The sequence below is a fragment of the Coccinella septempunctata genome, chromosome 2, assembly GCF_907165205.1.
Source record: "Coccinella septempunctata chromosome 2, icCocSept1.1, whole genome shotgun sequence".
NCBI lineage: Eukaryota > Metazoa > Arthropoda > Insecta > Coleoptera > Coccinellidae > Coccinella > Coccinella septempunctata.
This window is the reverse complement of record NC_058190.1, coordinates 2,674,413-2,698,711: the sequence shown is the minus strand read 5'-3', so window position 1 is coordinate 2,698,711 and position 24,299 is coordinate 2,674,413. Positions and strand designations below refer to the sequence as shown.

The 24,299-nt window shown below is 36.3% G+C and overlaps 1 protein-coding gene across 1 annotated transcript; it reads left to right on the top strand.

Annotated features, from left to right (window-relative positions):
- Positions 1–420: 420 nt before the first annotated feature.
- LOC123308504 (anillin-like protein 1) lies at positions 421–24,172 on the top strand. Its single transcript, XM_044891175.1, has 4 exons — positions 421–759; positions 12,859–13,190; positions 18,086–18,447; positions 23,784–24,172. The coding sequence occupies exons 1-4, from the start codon at positions 492–494 to the stop codon at positions 23,995–23,997; spliced, it is 1,176 nt and encodes a 391-aa protein (XP_044747110.1). The 5' UTR covers positions 421–491; the 3' UTR covers positions 23,998–24,172.
- The last annotated feature ends 127 nt before the right edge of the window (positions 24,173–24,299 follow it).

The window sequence follows — 24,299 nt, the reverse complement described above, 5'->3', positions numbered from 1 at the left end:
GATTTTATTTTGTGCAACTATTCAAGTAAGGCGTTTTATAACGTCAATTAGTTCTAAAAAGTTTAACTTTACTTACGTCAAAATTTGAATTTTTTCTTTCTTTCACTGAATGGATAAACGTTAACTTGTTGATATTGTTCATAATGTCGTCTTTCTGAGTGAAAATGGAATAAAATGAAATGGATGGATTGGTTAAAAATTCATTCACGCATCAATTTTCTTGAACGATTTTATAATTGGCGCCATCTTCTTTTTTCTCTCTCTCTTTTTAGGGTATATTAGTGATCTTTGTTGGCAAATTTTGGGATTAACCTACAAACTTTTGTGCAAAATAAATCTACCATTTTACCATTGACATTATTATTATAGCGATAATGTAGTTTGTGATTTTTTGTTGTACTATTTAATATTTTCAGATGAAAACTAAAGAAATAAATCTAAGGAATGACGAGAAAACATTGGATGGTTCGCATTTATCGCAGCTATTGACAATGCGTTCGAAGACAGGAAAAAAATTTGGAAATGGCATAAACGACGTAATCGTCGAGGAAGAGAATGATGAAATTACAGATCATGAATCTATGAAAGCTGTTTTTCAACTGAGTATCAATAAGGATAACGATGAAATCGATAGAATATTGGACCAACAGGATGCAATTATTTCTCAAGCAAATAAAGCATTGGGAATTTGCCAGGATGAAGAGAAATATAAGGGCAGCAAGATACGTATTGAGGTTGAACGCATCCTACTGAAAGCAAGTAAGTTTTTACACATTAAATCCATCGAATAAAAATATATTTCTATTATATATAAAGTGTTTTGAACGAGAAGACAAGTAGGAAAAGTTTATCTTCACTGAATAAACATTGAAAAATGTCCTTTTCAATAATCTCATTGTTGAACGGCAAACAAATCTATTATACAGGGTGGTCCAACGAAAACTTAACACCTCGATTTTCCGATATGAAAATGTGAAAAATTGGACCCGTCAATTTCAGATTCGAGAGGCATTTACTTTTCCTCGTAACTTCAACCCCCTAACAACAACCCTTGATTTTGAACAGGGATGAGGGGTATTGCGATAACTAATAATTTCGCTTTAAAATGTGTATCGATAATGAAACAACAGCGAAAATAGTGAAGGAGGCAATGCGGAATTTATCTCGAGAATATTATTCGTATTCGACACATTCAAAGGTATTTGAAGGTATTTTCCTCACGCCTAGATTTTAAGAAGGGCAAATATCGAGTGGCCATCCAGATCACCTGATCTGGTTTCACTGGACTCTTTTCTATGGAGTCACCTGAAATCCAAGGTTCACGCTACCTAGCCGGAGTCACTGGATGATTTGCAATGTTGTCCGGATATTCAGATTCGACTATAGCTTTATTCTTCTTCTTCTTCTTCCTTTTGCTAGGACAATGTCCTGTCTTTTCCAACTTTTTTATTCGATGTCCTGTGACGATGAAGTCCAGGAGTCAGCCCATCTCTTCGGTGGTCTTCCTAAGGGTCTAGTTGAGTTCGGTTTTTCCTTGTATGCGGCTTTGGCGAGTCTATCGTCCTGCATCCTCTCTACATGCTGTCTCCATTCTCTTCTTCTTCCTCGTGACCACCTTACGACATCTGGCATATTATCGCACCGCTCCCGGATCTCGCTGCTTCGCTGTCTGTCCCACAGTGTAACGCCTGCGATCGCTCGCAGGGTCCTCATTTCGGTTGTTCGTAGTGCTCTTTTCGTCCGGCTAGTGTCCGCTCTCGTTTCCGCTGCGTAGGTGAGGATGGGCCTCACTGCTGTTCTGTAGATCCTTGCCTTGCTGGTTATCGACATGCATTTGTTTTTCCAAATAGTACTGTGCAGACAGCCAGACACTCTTGCTGCTTTATTCACGCAGGTTTGTTAAATTCTATGGACTTCTCGATGATTTGTCGCAGTATGAATATAGCGTCGATTGTTGACCTATTCTTCCTAAAGCCTTGTTGTTCTTCGTTGATGCTGATTGTACTTGATAGATGTTGGGTTATAATTTTGGTGAGCAGCTTCATAGTGATGTTGAGCAGGCTTATGCCTCGATAGTTCTTTGGGTCTTTCTTTGCTCCCTTCTTGTAGATAGGTATTGTGATGCTAGATTTCCATTCCTGGGGTACTTCTCCTGTGGAAATTATCAAACTGAAAAGATGTGATAGCTCCATCATCAATTCATCGCCGCCATATTTGAGCATTTCGTTTGTTATTTTATCTGGGCCTGGTGATTTTCTGTTCTTCAATTTGTTGGTTGTTGCTTCGATCTCTGTTTTGTCTATAGTGTATTCGTCTATGTTGTCGGGCACGGTCCATAGATCTGCTTGTTCTTCAGTATTGTACAGACTCTTGAGGTGTTCTGTCCATTCTTCAGCGGTGATATTGACTGTGATCTGTTCGTTAACTGATCTCTTCTGCGATCTAATGAGGTTCCATATTCTCCGTTGTCCTCCGTACAGGTCATGTTGCATGTCGGTGGAGAACTTTTCCCAATATTCTTTTTTGATTTGTCTTATTTTAATATTGGCTCTGTTTCTTACTTGGACGTATTGCAGACGTTGTTCATCTGTTTTGTTGTTGAGGTACTTAATGTAGGCTGCTCTTTTCTCTGCAGCGAGTGTTTTTATTTCTGGAGTAAACCATGGTTTGGTGGCCTTTGCGTTCACGTTCACCTTTCTTTTGCCAATCGCTTCGTCTGCCGCTGTTATGATATTGACTTTGACTTTTGACCAAGCCGTATCGACTGTATCCCCGGCTGTTATTGGATTTGCTGTTATTTTTTCTTTCAACCGTGATTTGTACAAGTTCTTGGTGCTGTCGTTGTCAAGAGATTCTATGTTGAATTTTTCACGGATTATTGGTGGTTTTTTACTGAGTAGTTGCACTCCTAGTCTCATCTTACATAGCACCAGTTTGTGTCTCCCTCCCACGTCCGAAGAAGCAAGCGATCGTACGTCCAGGATCTGCGTTGGATGGATGTTTCTATTGGTTATGATGTAGTCTATAGTGGACTGTTGATCTCTAGAGTTGGACCACGTTATCTTGTGTTGAGTCTTGTGGGGATAAAATGTATTATTTATTCGTAGTTCAAACTGACTGCAAGTTCCTATAAGGAGTTCACCATTTTCATTTGATGCTTCTTTGCATAATCCCGTCGATGACCCTATTGCCGATCCTAGCGTTGAAGTCTCCGGCTAGGATGACTTTATTTTCTCGGGGTATATATAGTATTTAGTATGGCTTCTAGCTGGTTATAGAACTCTTCCCGTTCGATCTTGGGTTTACTAATGTCGGGAGCGTATACACTCACAATATCTATTTTTTTTCTTCTGTATTTCCAATGTTGCATGTAATAAACGATCATTTATGTAAGATATTTTTGATATATGGTGTTCATATTTCTCGTGTATCAGAAGTCCTACTCCAGATTTCGCTCTCTCGTTTTTTTCTTTTCCACTATAGAGAAGTATATACTTGTTGTATTTTGTTGTTCCATTCCCCTTCTTTTTCATTTCAGATATTGCACATATATCTAATCGGAGTCTGTGCACTTCCCCGAGGACTTCTTGGTCGTTTGAATTCCAAGAGTTGATGTTCCAACATCCCAATCGTAACATGTTCGTTTTCCATTCTCGTTTCTTCCGTAGCCGCGCCGTGTCGTTGTTCCGTTGTATCCGTCCATATTCCGAGGCATTTGTGTTGGTTCTGTGAGCGATTCTATCTTTTTACTTGAGGTAGGTTGCTAGCCTAACCCCAAAACCCTCCTCTTTCATTCGGGCTTGGGACCGGCTGAAGTCGGAATCGAGCTACTCGATCCGCCCTACTCCTTCCTCAGGCAGAGTTCTATAGCTTTATTGAGTATTAAAATCGCATCCGCAATTACGAGAAATACCTTGTTCTGCTTTTTTCAAATATCCCATCAATTTTGGGGAATTTGATGTACAGGTTGTTTTTTGCGTTGAACCTTACCTTTTCATGATTTTTTTGTAGGCCGGACCTGAAAAAGAATTTATCAGTTATTTACTGTCAGTAAGTATGAACTAGTTTTTGCGGAGAATTAAAGCACCGAATTCATTTCATCAAAATATACAGGGTGTATTTGAAGGTGAGGCTTTTTTTAAAAAAAAACTGGTCAAAATGGAGCATTTCACCACAAATCACCTATACAAAACTTTCAAAATGACAAAGTTGAAAAAAATTGAAAATTATTACTGAAATAGATTCTAATACGACCCTAGACCGTTTGTTAGCTGAATTATCGCAAAGCGGTGAGAAAAAACTTAAAGACGGAGGGCCAGAGCCAAAAAAAGTCTCTGAATTTTTTAAGCCTGGTTTTTTCTCAGGTGATTAGAATCATAATATACAATAAAATGCTGCGGTCAGTCAAATGGATGTTAAAACATGTGCCTCTGGTGCGCGGTCAAACATGTCGTGATCACCGACATAATAAAATCAATTTCTTAAGGCTGAAACTTTATAAACTTTTGTATTTTGTTATGTAAATCAAAATTATGATAGTCAGTCAACCTCCGATCGGGACACAGCTGGTCAGTCAGCTTCAATGTGCGTACCGTCGTTTATAAGGATGCAATTCGTTTATAGAGCGTGAAATTTTTTTTTTAACTACTACTGACTATATTATTGATAAATAAAATGGTCAGTCAGCCATTCCGTAGACCAACGCCCGTCACTCAGTGGATAAGAAATTAAATTTTTCCGCTCCCTATAGATAATACATCATAATCATTTAAAGTATAACACATTTATTTTAATGAGCAACTGTTCTTTAAAATCTCAGAAATAAAATTCATTCGAAATCAGCACTTAACGAACTACTTAACGAACATAAGTATACGCACAAGTAAGAACCCATTGATCTTCAAACATTTCTAATATTTATTTAATTCATTAACGATAACAAGCTATAAAGAATCATCACATGATTCATCATCTGAATCTTCATCTGAATCCATATCATCATTTTCATTATCGTGATCTGACAAGTCGAGCTCTGGTGTTGCAGAATCTGAAAAATAAATGAAATTCAGTAAAAAAAGTACTTTTGTGATCGTTTAATCCAGATAAAGATATTTCTATACCTGTATTTTCTTGTAGAGGTTGAATAATGACATCTTGTACAAGTTCTGGTAATTGGTCGCCTTTGAACCAAAGTCATATTTCTCATCCACCAATTTACACCCGTAGTCTGTAGGAGATAGCTCCATTGGAATTTGACGGTGAGCATTACGCCAAATATTTGAAATGAAGCTCACTCTTAAGAACTGCTGCATCAATTCCGATTGGCATGGTGGCATACTCGACCCATCGACATTCTTTATTTTAATTTTAAAAGGATAATTTGTGGTGCTTAAACATTTATACGTCTGTGAAAATAAAACGAATCTTGCCTCGCCAATTGATTTAATTTTTTTCAAGCCGTATAAATGGCAAACAAATTCTTGAACCTTATTGAACATGTTATTCTGGTTGCTTGCTTCTACAAATCCAAGGTCAGCGAATGTTTTTTGAAAATCTTCGCTTTGCTTCATTATCTGCAGAGGTTTTTTTTACCTTTCTTGTAAAAAGCTGGGTTAAAATCACATCCAGTCAAAGCATGCAGTCCAGGAAGAGCATTGCAAACTGAATTTCCCAATTCTTGATGCATTCTACTGACATTAATTATCCTTTGATGCTTTCCAGTCACACGTCCAGTCCAGTCTACGCACATTAAAGCAGACTGACCAGCTGTGTCCCGATCATAATTTTGATTTACATACCAAAATACAAGAGTTTATGAAGTTTCAGCCTTAAGAAATTGATTTTATTATGTCGGTAATCACGACAGGTTTGACCGCGCACCAGAGGCACATGTTCTAACATCCACTTGACTGACCGCAGCATTTTATTGTATATTATGATTGTAATCACCTGAGAAACAAACCAGGAACCAGGCTTAAGAAATTCAGAGACTTTTTTTGGCTCTGGCTCTTGGACTATTATCTCCTGATTCGAACATGTGGTTTCGTTTAGGATATTGGCTCCTTCGATATTCACGTGGTAATGAAAACTCAAACTTAGGATTGCCGAATTGTTCTCATTATTTTTTAGTAACCTACAAGATTTTATGAAATCGTTCATTTCGATACCAACTCACAGAAGGGACTTGGGACACAAGTGTGGAAAAAAGAATAATACGTCAAAATCTCACCAATAAAATTCGTCTAAATTATTCACGAATTTTTTCACAATTGGCATCACAATCTTCTTGTGCGAACATTCCAACAATCGTCATAAAAATGGGATGAAATGGGGAAACATCATAGCACTTTTTCAACATAACTAACATAAGCACTTTCAAGAAACTGCCATGATTTTCTACATTTTTTTTTTCACCCTAAATTGCACGATACAATAATTATGATTCTATCAAAAGTGACCTGATGCATCTAATCCGTTCAAATTGGTACTGAACCGTTCATTGTCCAGCTATATGTTAATATTTTGTTTCGTTTTTGCTATGCTGTAGACACCTTCCACACTCCCGTACTTGAAATTCAATGAAATTTTGTCAAACTTCTAGGGGTTGTACCTCAGCCATCTTGGATATTTTATAGAGAAAATTTTTAGTTGAACTACTTATTTTGATGAGTTCTACCTTCTGTCAAAAAAACTCACCTTTGAAAACACCATGTACAGATAGGGCGTTTCAAAAATTATGGGTAATGGAAGAAATTGACACAATCAATTTAACACCCTGTATCTTGATTATAAAGAGAGATAGACCCCTTAAATATTCTGAATCACCTCCGTGTTCTCTATCTACCCTCAGCTTTCGCCCATTCACCAATAAATCACCTTATATTACGGATAAATTTCATTGTGAAAAACCTCAAACTGAAAATTTCAAGCAGAAAATTATGATCAGCTCTGCATAAACGTCTAATAGATAAACTGCTTTTTCATAGATTCCGGGCATTTTGCCTAGTAACCAGTTGACGATCATAGTCGTGTTGATAGTTGTATGCTGCCTATATCTTTTATAGGTTAAGCTCTTCTTTGGTTACTTTTTAAATCCTTAACTGATCTATCGGTCTTCGTTGGTAGGTTCTTGACCTTCAAGCTTCTTCTGTTGGATCGTAGTCGACTAATCTTCTTGATTCCTCATTTGGATGTTGTTTGGCTTTGTCGAATATTCTTTCCGCCTTTCTCTTCATTTATTCTGTAACTGGTTCCCATTCCAAGTCCTTGTAGATTTGTTTGTTCCTAACAAACCAGGGTACATCCATCGCCATTCTAAGGAGTTTATTCTCAGTGGCCTGTATTCTCTTGATGTGGGTCTTGGCTGCGAAGCCTCATGCCGCCGATCCATATGTGAGTTGTGGTCGCGCGATAGTTTTAATCATCTTCAACTTGATGTTCTTATTCATATGACTTCTTCTGCCTATGAGTGGATAAAGTCTACTCATTGCGGCTTTTGTTTTATCAACTACGTATTTGATGTGGTTTTTCTATGTTAGTCCTCTGGCAAGCTTCACTCCTAGGTATGTTGCTTCATTTTCCCATTCAACCTCTTCTCCATCAACTTCGAGGTTTTCTTCCATCCTCAATCTTCTCTTTTGCAGTAATATTGCTTGAGTCTTTCTTCCATTGATTTGGATTTTCCGTTTGATGCACCATTTGAGTAATTCATCTATAGCTTCCTGCAGTCTCTGGTGTATGATCTCTGAGCGTCGATGTCTGAATGCTATTCCTTTGTCATCTGCGTACAAGGTGAGCATATTTCTAGCATTCTTCGGGATATCATGAACGTATATTACGTAAATCAGAGGTCCAAGTACCGATCCTTGAGGCACTCACGCTGCCAATTATCTGGTTTGAGAGGTTGCTCCATCTATCCTCACACAAAAGTTTCTATTTCTCAGATAGTTCCTTATAATCTTGCATAGCTTGGTCGAATATCCTGCTTTTTTCATCTTGTAGATTAGGCCTTCGTGCCATACTCTATCAAAAGCTCTCTCGATATCCATCAGAACTAATCCTGTGGCCTGTTTGGTCTGCATTCCTTCGGTGACGTATTCTATGAGCCGTAGTAATTGGAGTTCAGTCGAGTGTTCTCGTCGAAATCCAAATTGTTCGGGTGGAATTATCTTCAACATTTCTGTTTCCACATTCAGCCTTTTAGCGATATCCCTTTCAACGATTTTTCCTAGTACTAATAGTAGGCTGATTGGTCTATAATTTCGAGGAAATTTCCGTTCCTTTCCAGGCTTGTTGAAAACTATCATTTCTGCAGTTTTCCATCTCTCTGGTTAGTATTCGGTCCTTATCACCCCGTTTGTTATATTAATATTGTCTAATAGGCCTGCACGGGGAATCATCCTGTATTAGTTACCGAAACACTATTCGTCCCACGTTCTAATTTTTGACAGTCAGGACGACCCTGTTCATGACTAAAATCGACTCGACTACTACAGTAGGTATACAACGCTATATCCGAATCAATACCAAGCGAGCATAATCGCTTGATTGAATTTGCAGCAAGAAACATGTCCATTTATTACGTTAATTAATTATATTGCTCTTTCTGACAAGAGTTTCTAGTCGTTGGGCTTCCACCGGCCATGATTGGCTTTTTAGGATCTTGTCCAGCCATCAATTTAATCTGTCCAGCTTTTGTTAGGTTTTTCTACACGTTCCACGTCTGGACTGGATGAGCAAGGCGAAACAGAATATCGAATGAACAGCATAAAGACTTGCGGTTATTTGAACATTGATCCTTTGTTCGTTTGAAAAAAGTTGTTCATATTTGTAGAACTACATTTACACAGGGTGTTTCATAGTGTACAGGGTGGGCAAATTTCGATGTTTTAGCACTACAACTTTTAAACCAGTGGAGATAGACAAAATCTGATATCCCATTCTCGTTCTCTTTTTCTGAGAATCTAACAATAGTAGTAGTGATTTTTGGCCACCTTCTTTTGTTTTCGAGTTATAAGCGAAAATTGGAAATGTGGCGATTTCGAAATAAATTTATATCTCAGCTAATACTGATGATAGAGCTCTGAAATTAAAACATTATACAGGCACTTTTTTGAGTAGAATCCAGTGGCGTGCTCGCCTTTTTAGCGGGATTTACAGTTACGGAGCTATGACCCAAAGTTATGTTTTTTTAAATGGGAACACTAGATTTCTGTTCAATTTTTTGAAAGCTTAATTTTTAAAGCTTCTTCTTGCTCTTCAAACCAGACCTCCACAGCTTTCATTATCTTCTCGTTGGAAGAAAATTTACGACCTTTTACACTTTTTTTCAGTTGAGCCAAATCTTGTGAGTAAGGAGGATGTTCTGGTAATTCGAACCCTAAATCACGAATTTTTTGCATGGCAACATGAGATTTGTGTGCAGGCGGGGGTTTGTCCTGCAAAAACTAAACATCCTTGGACAGCTTTCCGCGTCTTTTCTCTTTAATTTTTTCCTGTAGAGTGGTCTGTAATGTCGTATAGTAAACTCCGGTTATTGTTCTACTCTTATCCAAAAAATTAATCATGATTACTATACTTCATTCACTTTTATTTTAGCAGTCGGTTGGCCATGGAAATTTGACACATTTCACTCTGTATAGAGTACTCTAACGATTTGTCAAAGTCAGCTGACCGTTCATTACCGTGGGGCACACAAAGCTTTTTATTATCAGTGTAAAGAGGCATTGCTTAGAAAGTTATAGTCTAATCTAACGTAGGGAAGAACATGTTTTCCAAAAATATGCACAAATCACAATATATATATTCTTTTGAAAAAGAGTGTTACAAACTTTTACAATCTGAAAAATAACAATGAAGCGGGTGTAAAGAAACGGAACAAGAAACAGATCCTAAAAACCTGTTCCACGTTCCAGATCTCAGTGTAAGCAGAGGAAAAATGTCAACGGGGTACCATACATATCTTCGTATGATACATGAAAAAAACAGAGATAAAAACCTCAGAAAAAACTCTCTGTTTGCCCGTATAAGTGTAATGATGATGTATTTGTGTAAAGAATAAGCTGAAAATAATTGAAATTGAAGGATATCTTCTTCATATGCCAAAATCCAAAAACTTCCTCCCATTCTTTGTACTATGATGGTTGACGAAGAATAATCTGAAAACAAAAAAGAAAGAAAAAACGAGAGGGGTGTGTTGCATTTAATATTACTTATTAAATAATTTTGAAATTAGTAACCCAACTCAAAAAAGAATCGGTAACCGAATGAATACCTTCGAAACCACCCTGAAAACGATATATTCCACAACTGTTCACCAAGTGGTCTATAGTTTCTTCTTCTGCACCACACTCACATCTTGGACTATCAACAGCATTCCACCTAAAGAGCATGCTATTACACCGACCATGGCCAGTCCTCAGTCGATTTAGTGTACACCAACTTTTTCTTGGAAGATCAAAGCCAGGAACTTTTTTTGAAGGATCAGTAATCAAATCTTTATTAAAGAGATTACATGAATTCCATTCTGATTGCCAAAATTCTTTATGGTTATTAGTTGAATACAGAAAATCATTAGTCCATAAAGGCTTACGAGATTTCAATCTGGCACTTCTAGAATCTGGTAAATATGATAAAATTGGAAATGAATTTGGGTAGGAATGGAATTTATTCCAAGACTTCGAGACTGCCACCTGTCGGCGAATATGAGGTGGTACGATGTTAGACAGAACGGGTAACCAATGCAAAGGTGTAGATTTGATAGTCCCCGTAACGATCCTCATAGAATCATTGAGTATGGTGTCGATACAAATCACAATACTCGACCAAAACAGCATGCGAATCAATGGAGGGAAAAGCTTGTGTGCCCCACGACAGCGAACGCTTAGCTGATTTTGACAAATCGTTAGAGTTCCCTATAGTACGAAAATATGGGGTTATGAAGCTTGTCAAAACATTTTTGGGTTTTAAATCAAGGCTATGTTGCCCGTTCTACGTAAAAGTTTCTGTTATTACGTATTGAATCACAATGTCGAATTTCTTCGGAAAATATGTGATGAAGACAAACCAAATCCAGTTATTTGCATGGAAAATACAAGAGATCAGTATAATATCATAATATGCACTAGCTTTAGGAGGGTTTATGTTCGTTATCTTCTTTGGCTAACATCATTTGTAGATTCCAAAAATATTAACCCGAAGATTAAATGCATATGATGCAGTGGTTGGGAATGGGTATCTCTCGAAGGAATTAACAGATAATTACAAGAATGTTGAATTCTTCAATAAAAATCATCTTGTATCAATATAAGTAAAAGGAATTGAAGGAAGTTTCAAGTTAAGATGAACTTCACCTTTGAACAAAAATTTCACATGAATAAGCAATTAACAGGACAACTGGCGCGTATTTGTGGCTATATATCTTAATACATTGACACAATCATAATAATTAGGTATATATTGGTACGTTAAGACATTTACAATATATAGGACAAGTCAAATGAAAAAGAGAAAAATCCATTTTAGGAAACTCATTCTCCGATGACATTTATCGAAAATCCAGTAGTAAACTTTTCGCATTAATTCACTCAAACATAAAGTTCTCAAATGCCACCACTTTTTTGGGTCTCCCAATAGAAGGAAATTCTTTGTCATCCTCTTCATTCATAATCTTTCTGATTGTGGAAATATCCAGCTGAAATGTAAGTCGTTTACATTCAGATGAAACAGTATATAAATTCTCTTACATATTGAATTTGTTCGCTACCGTCTGACGTATTGTGGATTTTAGAATATCAGGGTAAAACTATTTGAATGAGCGGACCTGAATTCTAAATAGCACTTTCTGATACCCTGTCTCTTTTTTCAATCACTTTCGGCATTTTCGTAATGAAAATTGATATTAGTTGTGGCAACGACGTTATGACATTAACGACATTTCAAGAGTGCCAACCTATCTTCGTTCTAGTTACAAAAACTGATGCGAGAACTTTTCCAGCAGATTTTTGGACACGAAACTTCTAAGGTCTTGGAGAACCAGAGTGTCACCATTCCATCGATTGTTGCTTTGTTTCTGGATCGTAGAAATGTACCGAAGTCTCATCCATAGTAACAATTCCGTTTAAAAAGTCTACATCGTTTTCAAATCGATCACAGATCGAACGCAATGCTTTTACCCTTACACGCTTTTGGTCAACATTGAAACATTTGGGGAACCATTTTGGAGAAATTTTTCTCATGCCCAAATTGACGTGAACTATATGATGAACGCGTTCGTATGAAAAATCCAGTGCTTCAGATATGCGTTTAAGCACAATTTGACGGTCTGATAAAATCATGTCATGAACTGCATTGATATTTTCCGGGACTGACACAGAAACTGGCCTTCCCGATCGGTCATCATTTTCAATGGAAAATTTACCTCTTTAGAAGCTTGCAGTCCAATTTTTCATGGTCGCATACGAAGGACATTGATCACCAAGGGTATTAAGCATATCTTCGTAAATCTGCTCACCTCTTAACCCTTTTATATGTAGGTACTTTCTCGATTTTCACAATTTCGGTGGACATCTTCGTTCTTTTAATGCATTGCGTAACTCTGGTTTACTTTTTTGACCTCAAACTTCACACTAACACTTCTAATGAGTTATTGTTCGTTGCTATGGTAACGCAATATTTTTTCTATACATGGAACTGGTCTAGGCTAACTAGATATCAATACATCCTCGTAGTTCAACTGTGGATAGAGGACACAACAACGATTGCAAATAACCCTACCACTTGTTTATCCAGATACCAGATAAAAGAACTCCCCACACCGATATGGCACTTCAAAAAACCCTGATTTCTTTCATGTTCCAGATGCGACAAAGGAAATCATCGAAAACCACAAAATCAAATATAGCTACCAAGATCCGGAAGACAGAAGCGGATTCATCAAAATATCAAATCTGCGAGTATTCTTGAGGAACAGCAATAAACCAAAGACGGTTGAATCGCAGTATGTGTGCATTTTATATTGTGGAGCCACCATATATTGTTCAACCCTTACCTACTTCAAGAAAAAAAGAAGACTTGAATTGCCGGAATCGTACACTTTCAACGAACTCCCGAGTGATTTCAAGATTGGATGTCAAATTTATGTTATTCAATCGGATGCTGTTCGCAAACATTCTTTCTATAATCTTATAAAGGTGAGTTCATTTCTCAAAATAACCGTTGCCAATCTTACCCACTTCATTGTTAAAAATTTCAAAGGAAAAATCACGTGATATAAAAAATAAAGTTTAGATCCAGTCCTTTTTCTATTTCAGCTTCAGAATTAGTCGACTGAAGCTAAAAGTAGCACTGTGGTAAATCAGCATAAGGAAGTCATTCAATATGTCCATGTATAGCAGTTTTTGATAAAAACTCACCTGCTAAACGTTCATTGCGCTTGGCTTCCAGCCATCGATAAGACGAATATGAAACCAATGCTAAGTGATGGAAGTACTTCAATACAGAAATACATATGTGCATACTTATGTAATCGGATTAAACCGAAGGAGAATACAATTCCACAATATTAAACATGACCATAGTCTAGGTTTTGGTCGATGGTAAAGAAATAAGCAACACTTTTTTCCCACTCTAATGAAAGAGGACGGTCCTCTTAGGCCAGGCCCCAGCTATTTGAAGGTGCGAAAAAATTGCAGCAAGCTAAATTTTTTGTGTGTTTTTAGAATATGCTTGAGTAGAATTATACCAATTTTATAACTCAGAAATCCTCTGCGAAAATTTTTTGAACCCAAAAAACCTCAAAATATTTGAGCCTGTTCCAGTTTTTAGCTTATATAACTTGTGTCAAGTCGTTTTTTAAAATGGGCCATAGCTAAAAACAGTTTTACTCAGTCCAACTAGGTATATACAAACTAAGGAAAAAAACATAAACGGAGAGATTCAAGCCCAGTTTCAGGTTGAAAATTATAATTTGATGGTCCATTGAAATTTTAATCGTCCCTTAAGCGGGATGAATACTCCGTAGTATTTGTTCCGTTTAATGGAGGAATGTAATATTATTAGACCATATAATTCTTATTGACGTTTCTGCAACGGGATGTCTCCAATTTGGCAGCAATTTTGAAAACACCATCACTCACCTACCTCACACTCATTTACTATTGTCATTTATATGAGCAGGCAATACATTAAATACAATCTGGTGCATAATATCAACTTAAATGAGTAGCCTTTTTTCTTAAGTGCATCGAGAAACCCGAATCGTCTGGGTCAATTTATTGAAAATTCCGATTTTCCCAACTTTTTATTTTTTTGAGATTTTTAGATCTATGACAGATCTATGAGACTAAAGGATTTGTTTTTTTGCACAAATGAAAGCCAAATCAATTCTGTACAACTTTCCTGTGACTTCCTTCGTGGTTAGTTCCAATATTGTATCCAAAAGATGACTAAAACGGAAATTTTGATCTTTTCTGGAAAAAAATAGTCAATTTTTGAAGTCGAGTTTCTCCGGATCTACTAGACTTACAGCGGATTTCATAAAACTTTGATTGTCCGATCAACGATTTGACAGTCCCTCGATTTCTAAAACGAAATCACTGGAACCTTTTCATTTCTGAATAATATTGAAAAAGTAGCAATTAGAACTAATTGAATGGACGTATGAACATCATTATTTGACGCGAGAATGATATTCTGAATGATTATCGATTGGAAACAAATTGACGTCTATTCGTCAATCAAGCGTTGATTCTCCGATCAAGCTTTATGAATCCTGGGGTTAAAGAGCTCCAATCAGGTTTCAATAGTAAAAAATGTCCTATATTTTAAAAAAGGTAGAGTGACCTTTCTTGAAAAAAACAACTCGTCACAAGTTATAAGCTAAAAACTGGAACAGTCGAAGATATTTTGAGGTTTTTTGGCAACAAAAATTTTCCCAGAAGATTTCGAAGTTGCAAAATTGGTATACTACTAGTCGAAGATGTCCTCACAACATACCAAAAATTCAGCCCCTCTACAGAGTATCACAAATTCGATGTTCACTCAGAGCATATCGAGAACTATAAGACTTAAATAAAAATTTTCCAGGACACATGATCTTTTTTTTTTTTCGAAATAATAAAATATCATATAGCAGATCATAGATATCTTGATTCTGTCTCCAATCATAGAAACTTTCTGAAAAATAACTTTTTAAAATATGTCGCCATAACTTGGTTTATATTCGAAATATTCGAAAAATTCCAAAACATATAATACAAACCAATAATTATATAAAATTGAAAACTCAAGCAAAAATATCACATTCTCTGTTACCAAAAGTACATTACAAAGACTCATTTTTTCTTCTAGCGTGTTCACTCCTTTCCTTGGCTCTTCTAATCCACTTTTTCACCCGGTAATTGCAACACAAAAATACACTAAGATATTCTTAAGCGCCTTGATGTATGACATACTGTCCAAATTCCTGCATCCGACGACCGCAATACCAACCACAGATCCACCAAAGCAAATAAAATTATATTTCCACTCTTCCACTATATGGGTACCTACATCAACCCTGTGTCAGCTACAAGTGGTGGATAGAGATGACATACTGCAGAATATACGCAAGAATTCGAAATATTTATGAGTGTTTTCTGTTCGTTGAACACACATAATTTCTACAGAAATCAGCAGATATACATAGATATATACATACTTCACTGAAGCGGATAAGATTATTCAATATAATTGATATTCGGCAAGAAATGAATATCCATTTTGTAGAGCCAAATACTTATACTGCACAAAAAAATTAACGCACATTCTGAAAATCTCAATTTTAATGAAAGTTAACTCTACATTAACTATATAACTCATTTTTTATGTTCTCTCGAGAAGGTTTTGAACGAAACAAGACACATTAAATGGAAGAAAAATTCAGGATTTCACCGACTCTTATGTGGAAGAAGAGAAATGAACAATTTTAAAAATACTGAAATGCTGATAAGTGATTTAATACTTGGTATTTCCACCCCTTGCGGTGATTACAGCTCGGCAACGACGGTTCATACTCAAAATGAGTGATCTTAAAATGTTCTGATCTAATCCTTCCCAGATTTCTCCGAGTTGGATTACTAAGTCATTAAGAGTAGCTGGATGATTTTCTGAACTTCTCAGCCTTCTATTGAGGTTGTCCCAAACCTGCTCAATCGGATCGAGATCTGGACTTCTTGCTGGCCATTCCATTCGAGAGACTTCAACCTCTTCAAGGTACTCCTGAACGATGCGCGCACGATGTCCGGCATTATCGTTCATAAAAATGAAATTTTCTCCAATGTATGGGGCAAATGGCACTACATGCTCTTCAAGAATGTTCCTTGTATACTTATCAGCATTCATAGCTTCATTATCAACGACCACTAGGTCTGTGCGAGCAGTCAAAGATATTCCACCCCATACCATAATCGATCCACCCCCGAAACCATTAGTATTCAGGAAATTGCACTGAGTATATCTTTCATATGGACGTCTGTATACAAGGGAACGTCGATCACAATGGTAGAGGCAGAATCTAGACTCATCTGTGAAGAGAACTCTTTCCTAATCGGCCTCTTCTTAATGGATATGCTCTCTCGCAAAATCCAAACGCGGCCTTCGATGGGGTGGGGTAAGAGCTGAGCCTCTTGCCGCGACACGAGGCCTTAAATCATATTCTTTGAGGCGATTTCTTATTGTCAGAGTGCTAATTTGCACCTCATGAGTTTGCTCAAGCTGAATTTGAAGGAGGCGAGCGGTTGCAAACCGTTGTCTCAACGAAGAAACTTTCAAGTAACGTTCTTGAATGGCAGTTGTTACCCGTGGTCTACCATGTCCTGGTCTTCGGACATTCATACCTGTCTCCCTGAATCGCTGCAACATTCTGGACACACTTGTATGGGAAACTCCAAACCTTTCTGCAATTCTTGTGTATGTCTACCCTTCTTCTCGCAGAACTACCGCTTGGGCACATTCCTCTTGAGTCAAATTGCGTGTTTCGCGTTGCATAGCGAACGAGTGTAGAAAATCAAACGGAAGAAAAACTATTGATCACTAGAATTGATCGAGAACAACTGATTTTAGAATGGAGCCAATACATTCAAAATCTGATAATATCATCTTTTTTTATTCTTGCTGGGAAAAAACATCTGTATTGAAGAAAACCGTTGAAAGTGGATAACATATGCATGCATAATTCTGATAAAAATAATTATCATTGAGAACACCTTCAGTTGTAGAATAAATTTGAGATTTCCCTAATGTGCTTTAATTTTTTTGCGCAGTGTATAATTAAAAAGAGATATTTATATCCCTAGTACTTGCGTCCATGCATGGATGTGCAACGAATGTCCATTATGGGTTATCTATATTATGTCCTTGAATGGATGTACAATGGATGTCCATTATTGGTGATCTATAGTACCTTTGGGTATTCAACAGTTAATACTCAAAGATAGTACGTATATAGTACATCCATTGTTGGTCCATGTCCAACTATGTAAGTTTTATGGATGTCCTGTGTTTACTGGGCAGTGAGCATCAAATTGGGGACAAGTTTTCATTTGTTATTTTCTCGGAAAACGTTGAATAGCATATCGAAATTAGAGTCAGAAAATGTAAAAAAAAAATTTTTCCTTTGGAAATCGAAAGTTGATGTTAGCGTTCGATAGAAACGGCAACGTTGCAAACCTGACAATTTTATATCGATGAAACAGGACTAATTACTCTCTCACGAAATATGTGTAGAGATTGATATTTTATGTTCTTAAAACAAAAAAATATTGAAATTTTTGCAACATTACGAATACTGTCACTGCTTCCTATGAGAAAATCATTGAACTTAATAAAGTTTTCTTTCATTTCAATGGAGAAAACGAATGAATTTCGGTGATTATTGTTCAGTGTTGTTCTGTTTGTGGGTTTTTGTTCCGTTTATAGTTTCAGTTTTTACTTTTCATTATACAATTATTATGTACACTATTGTGTCTGATGGAAAATAAAGAAATTAAAATCAATATGATTAATCAATTTTCTCCAAATAGTTCATGAACAAAAATTTCATTTCTAGAGCTGCGGTCTGCTGCTGAAATCCTTGTTCATTTGTTCAAACCCTCCGAGTGAAACCGAATGCAGAACCAGGACCGGTTTCGAAAAGTGTGGGGAGTTTCTCATCACCAGAAACGTATCGAAACCGAAAGAATTTTTGTTCGAGGATAGATCACAATGTGATCAAATCACTGAGAAATTTCTGTGTGATATTGAAAGTGGTGTAAATTTGAAATATGAAATGTTCGGTTATCTGCTTATCTGCAAAGTGGAAAACGACGCAGGTTGGGTAAAGCAGTGGTGCGAACTTGATGGTGCAGAACTGAAATTCTGGAATACTTCAGGCAGTGAGGATGAGCCTAAAATGACAATCGACCTCTCCAGGTTAGATAAAGTTGGATTTAGTGGGTATTGTAGCTTAGGTTTACCTTCATTGATTTATATAGGTTGTTGTGATAGAAATATTCTAGTGGTAATTCATGTTATAAATGATAAAGTCCGTGTTTTTGTGAGTTTGTTAGTTTGTTTGTAAGTTTGTCTTTCTATAACTCCATAGCCAGATGTCCGATTTTGATGGGAACTTCACTATAAAGTAGAGTGCAGAGAATTCATTTGAGTTGATTTCAAGCTTTCAAGGCCGACGCTGGATACAATTTTCTAGAGCTCAAAAAGTTCTATTTAAAAGTCCGCAACAGCATACATCTAACTTCCGAGGATAACCAGTTTTCACATTTTTTAATCAATCCAACATATACCTACTTACATTTGAAGAGGGTTCTTGACTGGCATGAAATGAATGAGAATAATAATGAATGTGATTACAAAGTGCTTCTTACAGCATAGTTTTCTAACATATATTCCGCGATATTCGACAGGTTAAAGAAATACGAATTTGTGCAAGAAACGTGACGACCTTTTTTACGAGGCGAGATTCTTGAGTTCGAAAGAAACACTTTTTTTCTGTACTATTTTTTCCGATTCAGCCCTGATAAAAAGATATAACCATTTTAATTTTTCATGATGAGCTGTGCTATCCCTGGAGAAACAAAATGCCCTTCAGAAAAGACAAGAAAAATATATGTCATTACACATCTGTGGATCTTTTGAACAGAGTTACATTTACCCAAATTACCCGATTTTCCAAACATCACAGATATTTTTTATTTTTGAACACCAAATTATTCGATAACGGCGGATTATTCGAGAAAATATGAAGAATACTTTCATTAAAAAAAATGTTCAAATATTCATTTGATAGCGTCCAACAACTGTAGCTTTCTTTTTTATAGTTAATCTGTCAATCCGTATTCAGTAAACAAAATTATGAAGTAGTGACGTAAATTTTACGTAATTTGTGATGTTGTTATACGCGGTGTGTAAGTATATGAAGATGAGGCTTTTTTCAACAGAAGTTAAAATGAAGCGTTTCACCAAAAATCACCTATTCAAAACTTTCAAAATGACAAAGTTAAAAAAAAAAATGAACACTGAAATAGATCCTAATACGACCCTAGACCGTTTGTTAGCTGAATTATCGTAAAGCAGTGGAATCGTTTAGGATATTGGCTCGTTCGATATTTACGTGGTAATGAAAATGCAAACTAAGGATTGCTGAATTGTTCTCATTATTTTTCAGCTCACACAATTTTATGAAATGGCTCATTTCAATACCAACTGACAGAAGAGACTCAGGAAAAAAGTGTAAAAAATAGAATAACTAATACTTCAAAATCTCACCAATAAAATTCGTCTAAATTATTCACGAATTTTTTCACAATGGGCATCACAATTTTCTTGATCCAACATTCTGACAATCGTCGTAAAAATGGGATGAAATGGGGAAACATCATAGCACTTTTTCAATATAACTAACATATAAGCACTTTCAAGAAACTGCCTCGATTTTCTACATTTTTTTTCACCCTAATTTGCACGATACAACAATTATGATTCTTTCAAAAGTGACCTGATGCATCTAATCCGTTAAACTTGGTACTGAACCATTCATTGTCCAGCCATATGTTTTGTTTCTTTTTTGCGATGCCGGAGTTCACCTTCCATTGAAATTCAATGAAATTCTAATGGTTGTATCTCAGCCATCTTGGATATTTCATGTAGACAATTTTTGATTGAACGACACCCTGTAAAGGTAACATATAAGATCACAGTCAATTTCATTGTGACTCAACAGTGACGCGAAATGTCCGCACTTTTTGCATTTATTTGAATATCACTGTTATATTTATTTCACATGTATATTTTACATAAGCTAGATATATCACAAAAGTACTTCAATTTTATCTCCAATAAATGTCACTGTTATGTTCATTCCGAATATAAATTTAACATCAACGGACTTGATGTCTTGATCTAGCAAAATAATTGAATATATATTGTCGGAATACTTTAATCCTCATTATCGGATTTGTTGTTGATGTTGAGTTATGCTGCCAAAGGCACCGCAATGCAAGCCCACAGTGTTCCTCCTCCATCCGGGAAATTCGCCTCTGGAATATACAGAGTGATCATAATTAATTCTCAAACATCAACTACAAATAATCGTCTTTTTCATTGTGAGCTCTGTTGATTCCCTACTCATTGCCTTTCTTGAATTATTCTAATTATATGTTAATTAGTATTTTACTATGAAGTTTTGCGCGAGTGAGGCTGTTGGCTTCAGCTAAAATATTTCAATAAATTTTGATATAGATACATATTTTTAAGCAAAGCTTGCATATCGAGTAGTAAAAATCCCCAATTATTCCAAGAAAAATCATTAATGTGTTGAAGATGCATCAATTTTCACAGAGCAACACATAAAACAATCCTGTAGAATAATATACACTGAATGTGAGTGCTTCTAGAAATCGCCGAGATAAGTTAGGTTCAATCACTAATATCTATAGGTCATATTGGAAGTTCATGGAAAACTAAAAACAATTTCTGAAAACTATCGGAGACTATTTGAACTCATCAGTCATCAGTGTCGCATAAGTCAAACAACAAGAGTTTAATACAGGACTTCCACGAGATATCTTATAACTGTTTATGTAAATAAATTTAATTTATCGCACATTGTCCAATTTCCAAAATTCATAAAAAAAGATTTGTGAATGCGACAACTTTGAGTGTTACTCCGTATTGAAGCTTGATTTAGGTTCTTTCTAAAAAGCGAAACAATTGTTTGAATTTCGAAATACTAAGTTGTGGTTTTTCCCTGATCACTTTAATTGGGATTAATAAGTCCGGCTCTGGAATATTAAAGTAGTTGATATTTCTCCTGCTCAATTTCATTATGTGTCAATAACCTCCCAAGTTTCAATAAATTCGTCGATAAGTTTGGATTTGTATTGTCTCAGTATTTACATGAATTTCGAAAATCACCCTGTAGCTTTCTGAAGAAATAAGTCAGAAATTATTTTTTATAGTCAATCCGTACTCAGTTATAGTTCTACTCTAACTTTGATAAGAGTATGTACAGTTACTCCCTGTATAATTAAAAACTGATTGTTTTGTGATATGCTCGAGGGCTGATTTTATCAACATTCCTTGAGAGTATGAGAAAATTTCAGTATTTGTGTTGATGAGGCGTGGGATATCGTATTAGCTTCGAACCAAAATAAATATCGATAAAAAAAATTACGTTTTGTTGAGACATCGTCGCTAAATGTTATGGAGATTTGAATTTTGATTTAATTCCTTTCCAGGAGAAGTTCCACACTCGTTGGATCTATTCAGTGAAAATAGTTCAAGCGTTGAAGTTAGAATTCGAGCCTTACGGAATTTCCAGTAGATGCTAAGAACTTCGGGACGTATGACAAGAATGTCAATCGAAATACGTTGGCGGATAGAGGAAATGTAGTTCGTAGGTGGTGTATATTCCTATTTCCGGAAATAACTTTATGCAGTCGGCGTCGTTTATCGAAAAACGAATTGAAAAGTCTCGAATAAGGTTTTCTTTCACAGTTGCTTCGAAATAGAATTGATATATCAGTTACTTTCATACAGGGCCGGCGACAGTGGCAGAGACAAATGTCCTAAACATGGGCTATCGAAAAAACCTGTATGGTAAACAACGCATTTTGACACCATCTTTCTCCATCTCTAACCATGTTTAATTTGCAACTTTCCTTTTATTGTTGATGCCCCCCTCAATAGTTGCAGATTTTATCCGTCATGTATCATGTAGTTTGAGAGCTAAGACATCAACATCAGTATTAGCTGAAAGAGTGGATGGGAGTAGGTATACACCAAAAACCGTGAACTTTAGCAAGAAATCACAAGAGACCTTATTTGTTAAGAATGGATCAAGCTATCCAAAATTAATTTTTTCAATTAAAAATATGAAAATGGAAAAAAGTTTCTTACTCGTATTTTTCTGCATGCTAATCCTGGATATAGGAAAAATGATGAGATGATTCAGATTAAGATGAATAATACTGTAAACCACCGAGAGGATGTAGAACATAGAACATCTAAGCACTATTTACAGCAACTTGATCAACGGTTGAGCAATTGATGACGAGAATTCAGTGAGAGTGATACCAATGGTGAAGTTCCATATATCTAGACGATTCGCATAGTCATGCACCACCGGAGTGTTTGAATTCTTAGCTGACCTTCTCTCTTTTGTTTGTCGTTTTTTGTCGATTGTTCCCATCCCCCGAAAGAGCTAGTCAAAGTTCCTGAACCCGCCCCTGCCCAAGACTAGTGGCGGTGACAGATGAACACGATAAAATTGTCAACCATAAACAAGGAGAAGAAAGTTATCTCTGTGTTACCAGCGATGTCATCTGTCACAGCCAATATTCTGCGTCTGAAATTTTTCATTTTAATGTTCTGAGTTTTGCTATCCTGTCTTATATTTATTCAAATTTTTATTAATCCGGTGTTAAGTAGCGATTCTGATTCCGATTCTGCCTAAACCATATCGTGCCGAACACGTTTCTGAATGCCCGCGGATTTCTGTCAAGGTTCGCCCGCAAGCATACTTTTATATTCGGGATTCCTTAACGTTTTACTTATTTGTGTAATTTTGCTATCATTAATTTTTTTTTTGTTAACGTCACAGTAAATTGCGAAGGATTCCCGGTATGCGACGGTGTGCAAGAGCAATGGTTGAAACCGACGTCCTAAACGAGCCGTCCACAGCACTCCGTATCTGAAAACCTGTCTGCTGGTGTGAAAACACGGGGGAACAAAACCCACTCAGGGGTGAAATTCAGTTTTTTTTCCCAACTTGCCAATATCCACCTCTACTGTTAGTACTCTGCTGGTGTGGAAACCCGGGGAGAACAGAAAGCACTCAAAGGTGAACCGCCGTGTTTTTGTGTCATATTGCTCAAACTCTACCCCGCTCCGACATCATTGCCCGTTAAATGTAAGTCTTGCTTTTGGCTGGCCAACGAATCCGTTACACCCGTGGCCAGTTTGAGATCGGATCGCCTTTTGTTTTCGTGAATACACCATCTTTGCTTTGCTCTTTGTATATAATTTCGAGAAAAACCCTCTAAGTTGTATAAGATAGACTGTGTTTCTATTCCATATATTGCACTGTGATTTTCACTTAATTGATTTATTTTATCTCCCTGTATCGGTGGATTTTTAGAGTTATGTAATAGTGCATATTGTGTCCCTCATTGCGAAAAAGTTCAATGACTAGAAACTGTCCAATTGTCCTATTCAATAAAGATGAATTAACTATATAATCTTTTTTTCAGATCGCTCTTCCGAAGAATTCCATATGCTGATTCAGCCGTCTATTGCCGTGAGAAAAGTCTTCACGTGAGAATCAAGCCTGAATTTCCAGCAGATGGCGCAATACATGAAGACGTGTTTCTTTCATCTGATGACCAGGAGGTTCTCGTGAATTGGAAAGTAAAACTGAACATCGTTTTGTTCAATTTGCAAAATTGGGGATGTATGAAGATTTGAGTCAGAAATGGCATTTGGAATGAAAACTGTGATATTTAGTGTTAGGCTTGATTATTTGATATATTTATGATGATCTTGTGTATTCTCTTTATTTATTTAGCTGTGTATTTTTATGTTTTTGTGTGAAGAGTCCAGTTGGTTGTCTACCTTATTTATTATGAATAAGTTTCTGTTTACTCAGAAAAATTTCCATTCGTGTTATCATACGAATACATGCTATTTGATTCAATAAAGAAAACGAAGCTTCGTCATCATTTGATTATATTTGTATTCTAGAAGGTATACATTTCTATCTGCACTTT